Genomic DNA, 5,602 nt, shown 5'->3' with positions numbered 1-5,602 from the left:
ATTTTCATTTTTGGGTGAACTATCCCTTTAAGAGTTTCACATGCACATCTTAAATGACTTGTGCTTTTATCACATTTGACGCATAAAAGATGGCTTAACATGATTTAAAACAAGACAAAATGTGCTTTGAAATATGCTAAAATGACATAAACTGACCTCATAATAGGTCATATTTTATTTTGCTGCCTCAACAACCATCATATTTAAGAACCAGGATTCCCACAGTCTTGGAAATAAAACTTGGCTAAATTAGGGTGTGATTTCTAGACCGGGAAAACTCAACTCACAAAACTAAAAATATATAGGTCATGGAAATTGATATGATGAATATACTTTTTTTTTATTATTATGTTAAACTCTTAAATATTTTATTAGGTTGAAATTGCTAAGAAATTGCTATTTGTATTTGTAAACAATAATAATAATAATAATAGCTATATTTCAGTAGCTATTGATCATAATAATAATCAATAGCTACTGAAAAATTCATTCTGAAATTATAGAATTTAATTATTATTGTTGTTGCTGTTATATAAATTATATAATTATTTTGGTAAATTCCCCCTTGAAAACATACAATGTATAAATAAAAACATACAATGTATAAATAAAAAATATAAATTAATATAAATATAAAAATATAGATAAAAATATGCATATTTTTTCTAACATCAAGCTTTTAGGTTAATGTATAATATTCATAAGGGAAAGTGCAAAATTCAAAATCTGTGAACAAGTTTTTCACAATTTTTTATGATATTTTTGTAGATTTTAAATAGTCCATCCGTGTGAAAAAATGCATTCATTTTTTATGTGATATCTTAAATAATATGAGATCATGTATAATAATAATAACAACAACAACTATTCTTATTGTTATTAATAAGAATATTTACTTAAAAAGTTGATGCTCTTATGTTGGCACAAATAATTAATGATTATTATTCTAAACAAAAATTATTGTATTAATAAAATAGCTACTACAACAATAATTTCATTTAATTTAATAATTTCATTTAATTTAATTTACAAGAATTACAAACATGCCGTTTAAAAACTTATATACCCATATCCAGGCTTTCTCCACCTTTGGACAAATGAATTTCCTCTGCTTTTTATTTGGATGAAGATTTGGAAAATAATTTTATAGAGACAAACAGCAATTTCTAGCCAATTAAACATTTTAAAGCATATTTTCCATGACCAAGATTTTACAGTATTTTCTCCAGTTCAAAATATTTTTAAAAATCCCTGATATGCCCAGGTTTTCTATTACGGTAGGAACTCTCATTCAAACTCAACGTCAACAACCCTTTTATTATCATGAAGATAGAAAAGCTTTCAGAAAGTGCTGAACGTGTGGCTTCAACAGGAAACAGGAACTCACCAGAAGCTCTTTGTACTTTGGCCTTTTTGACTCGTCCTTTGTAAGGCTGTTAGAAACAAAAAAAAAAAAATTCAAAGATTTAATTAAAACCCTCCAAAGTCAACTTGAGCTCTTGCAGTTGCTATGATTGAGCAGCAGGAGGCGTCGTGTGCATCATGTGGTTGCACAATAAATCTGAGTAATGACTTCCCTTGTGCTGAGTCAGCAAGCTCTCAGAAAGAGGAAATGCTGGAGATCACAGTCTGTGTGTGTGTGTGTGTGTGTGTGTGTCTCACCACAGGTTGACGAAGTTGATGAATTTGGGGGAGAACTGTCTCTCCTCTGAGCAGCTGAGCTGCGGCGGGTCGCCCTTCACCACCTGCGTCAGCTGATCGAACACACTGTTCCACTTCGGGTAGGGGAACCGTCCCGTGGCCAGTTCATACTGAAACAGCATTGCAGCAGTATAACACACAAAAAGCAGATAGAAATCACTTTTGTAATATCACACAGACGTTCCCTTTGAGGTCACGTGACCGATCACACATCATCCTCACCAGTGTGATTCCCAAACTCCAGACGTCTGAGCGCACATCATAACCCTGTTTGGAAGCGCTGGGGTCTATCCTCTCTGGCTGAGAGACAAACACACCGAGTCAATCATGCAGACACGACATTAATTCATAAAGAATAAATACATTTTGCAGCTCTTAATTTGGCATGAAGTATGCATGCAATTCTAAAGAAAAATTACTAGTACTATTATTTTTATTATTTATGATGATGATGATTAGTTAATGATGTTGTTTTTTATGAATAAATATTTTAATCTCTACACATTTATGTAATTACATTTTTTGGCCAATAATTATGAAAATTATTAAAAAAAAAATTTTTTTGTTGTTGTTGTTTCTTTTAATCTAAAAATGTTACAAAAAGTGACCTAAAATAACACTGTTATAAATATAAGATAAATAAAAAAATAAATATAAGAAATAATGTACTACAATTTTTGGAATTGGGTTTTTCTGCTGAAGCACTGGCAGGAAAAAAACAATATTAAACAAACAAAAAAAATCCCTTTATTAAGCAATAAGTTTAATAAAATGAAAATTAGATAATGTTTGTTTCACTCAGAGATACCTCACACTGCTGGAGTTAAATGCACTGTAAAAGCTGAATATTTCATGACATCAAAATGGACTATTTACTTTCTTTAATTTTGCTGCTCTTATTTTAGCATGAATCATCAGTGTATGTTATTCTAAAGAAAACAAAATGTAATATTTATCATTATTATTATTATTATTATTAATACTATTATTACTTATTCATTTTATGAATAAAAGGTAATCATTTCCTAGAGCATGTTATTCAAGTTATTGTTGTTTTATTTTATTTTATTAATAAAAAATATCAATTTCCTCAATTTCTGAATCAAATTCCTGTTTCAATCAGAAATGCCTCACACTTTTGAGGGTACATGCGTTGCGAATGCTGTTTAAGGTTTCATTGTCAAGATTATTTCATTCAGATGCTCTTTTGGCATGAATCAGCTGTGCATTTAGTCTAAAGACCAAAAAAATAAAAAATAAAAAATTCTATTATTTAAAAAACTAAATTTCCTGAATATAATTTCTGCTGAAACTTAAATGTTTTATGCTGACATATACAGTAAAGTCAAGTACAGTCCTACATCACTTACTGCTGAATATCATAATTCACTCAGAACTACATCAGACTTCTGAGGTTAGCTGTGCTGAAGATGCTGTTTCATGCTTCACTTTTTCAACTGGCATAGTTTTAGAAACCTAAGATCATGGGTTCACTTCTAAGGACACACACACACTGATAAAATGTCTTGCTCTGGATAAATACATAAATGTGAATTGCAAGAGCGCAGCAGGGTGCTTTTGCAGCATATCAGACTGTCTGCTCCGATCTGGCTGCTTTACAGGCCCAAACACGACAAAAACAGATGTGCTCCCGTCACACACTTCCGTCCAGACAGCAGCAGGAGTGTGTGTGTGTGTCTCTGATGCTGACAGACTGCTGATGTCATAATGCAGTGTGAGGAGACTCCGGGGGTGATGATGAGATCATGGCTCAGATTAGAGTATGACGACATCAGCAGCAGCAGAGCCACTGCAGAGCTGAGCTTCATTCACAGACACTCCTGCAGTTACATCATTCTACAGCGCACACTCGGCTTCAAAAAGGATGAGAGGAAATTACAGAGTTTCTAATTATTTCTATAATTAATTTTTTTGGCCAATAATTATGAAAATTATCAAATGGTTTTTTTAATCATCTAAAAATTTTACAAAAAGTGACCAAAAATAGCAATGTTACAAAAAAAAAAACACACACACATTTGAATAACACTTATTGTAGCAAAACAAATTCTGCATCAATGCATGTCCAAAAAACTTTGTTATAAAAACATTATACGGAATAAAAAAATTTGAACATGCATATTTATTATGTTTGTTTATTATATATTTTTGTTTATATAAATAATACAGGTGCATCTCAATAAATTAGAATGTCGTGGAAAAGTTACAGCAGTAGTTTAAGTCTTTGGTTCTTTTAATTGTGATGATTTTGGCTCACATTTAACAAAAACCCACCAATTCACTATCTCAGCAAATGAATGAATCTTACTGCCATATACGGTCTGCAGCCTGCGTCTCTGGTTTTGGCGATGGAGTCGACCAACTGCCCGCTGATGCCAAAATCACACAGCTTAATGTTGCCTTTCCGGTCCAGGAGGATATTTGATGGCTTTATGTCTGCAGAAAGACCAGGAAAGAGCTTCAGTCCGAGTAAAACAGAACTCATTCATATCCAAACCCACTTATACCTCCTCAACAAAAACACGCAAACAGAAATAAACCGATAGAGGTCAGAAATGAAAGACTTCTAGAAGACGCCATTATAATTCTGCCTCTCTTACCTCTGTGAATAATTTTCAAGTTTTCTTTTAAGTGGTTAAGTGCTTTCACAGTCTGAAACGACAACGAGAACAAAGAGCATGTTAATGAAAGCATCACTCAGTAAACGCCAAAGAACACTGAACGGATGACAACTCACAGCTAATGTGATTTTCCCTAAAATCTCCTCTGGAATCACTTCGTCTAAAGAGGAATAAACGTATTTGTAGAATTTGTCGAAGGAGGTAGACATGAGCTCCATGCATATCCAGCAATCCCCCTGAACGAGAAACAGACCGAACAAAGGTCATGAATCAGAAAGACTCTCAGAATATGAGACGGCATGCCAAAAACGGCCAGACCTCTCTGAAAAGAGCCCCGTAAAACTGGACGATGTAGGGACAGTCGCTGCTCCTCATGACCACATCCAGATCCATCAGCAGCTGCTTCTGTTCGCGCTCGTCTACCGTCGACCGGATCCGCTGTCACACAAACACACAGACAGAGTCATGACTGTCAGCTAGGGATGTAACGATTAACCGCGAGCCGGTTGAAAATCGATCCAAATAGTGATGATTCAAATCGGTTGAGATGCTAAACAAATCACGATTCAATTAGGGGTAGGAGTTTATATGAATGTATGTCTGAGGGGAACTTTAGAAAAGTTTAGATGGTATTTTTATTTTTACTCTTGCCTCTGTATAAAGCATATTAAAGTTAATAAGTGCAGCGCTGCTTTGTTTACAGCGGAAACCAAGGAAACGGTTTAAGCGCCACCTGCTGGCAGAGAGAGAATCTGCATCTCGTTCAGCTCGTCTGCTGTTTCTGTTTCATGCAGATATTTATGTCACAAAACTGAAGTCAGACCATTCGGTTTTTGCTTCAGATATCGCTTCAAATGAGGACAATAGAAGCAATCAAAACCAACAAAAGAGCAATAATATGCAAGTGCTATATTAGTATATTATTATAGTGTTATATTTCAATTTCACAAATAAACGTGCAGCATTTTGTCCAAGCAATAATAAAAGGACACATTTAATTCATAATTTGTCTTAAATCTCATTTTGTTAAAGGGGTCATATGATGCTTTTTTAAAGATCATTACTTTGTGTATTTGGTGTAACAGAATATGTTGACATGCTTTAATGTTCAAAAAACACATTATTTTTCAAATACTGTACATTATTGTAGGTCCTCTATGCCCCGCCTCTCTCAAACACTTCGTTTTCTACAAAGTCCCTCCTTCCGACAAGCGCAGTCTGCTCTGATTGGCCAGCTGACCCAGTGCATTGTGATTGGC

General features: G+C 34.0%; 1 protein-coding gene across 4 annotated transcripts in view; it reads right to left on the bottom strand.

The window, feature by feature from the left end:
* Positions 1-5,602, bottom strand: part of LOC107570719 (dual specificity mitogen-activated protein kinase kinase 4-like) — an 18,751-nt gene that overhangs the window by 3,562 nt on the left and 9,587 nt on the right. For 2 of the 4 annotated variants that reach the window (XM_016256977.1, XM_016256979.1), the window contains exons 4-9: positions 4,662-4,781; positions 4,460-4,579; positions 4,323-4,374; positions 4,031-4,158; positions 1,924-2,001; positions 1,663-1,811 (exon numbers count right to left, since the gene is read on the bottom strand). In XM_016256977.1, coding sequence (XP_016112463.1) covers positions 1,663-1,811; positions 1,924-2,001; positions 4,031-4,158; positions 4,323-4,374; positions 4,460-4,579; positions 4,662-4,781 — 647 coding nt within the window. Of the gene's footprint in view, positions 1-1,387; positions 1,434-1,662; positions 1,812-1,923; positions 2,002-4,030; positions 4,159-4,322; positions 4,375-4,459; positions 4,580-4,661; positions 4,782-5,602 lie in introns of all 4 variants that reach the window. The other 2 variants (XM_016256978.1, XM_016256980.1) reach the window with 2 other exon arrangements.

The sequence above is a fragment of the Sinocyclocheilus grahami genome, unplaced genomic scaffold (genome assembly GCF_001515645.1).
Source record: "Sinocyclocheilus grahami isolate Dianchi unplaced genomic scaffold, SAMN03320097.WGS_v1.1 scaffold1496.1, whole genome shotgun sequence".
NCBI lineage: Eukaryota > Metazoa > Chordata > Actinopteri > Cypriniformes > Cyprinidae > Sinocyclocheilus > Sinocyclocheilus grahami.
Note: the sequence above shows the minus strand (reverse complement) of the source record. Positions and strands in the feature narration are given on the sequence as shown.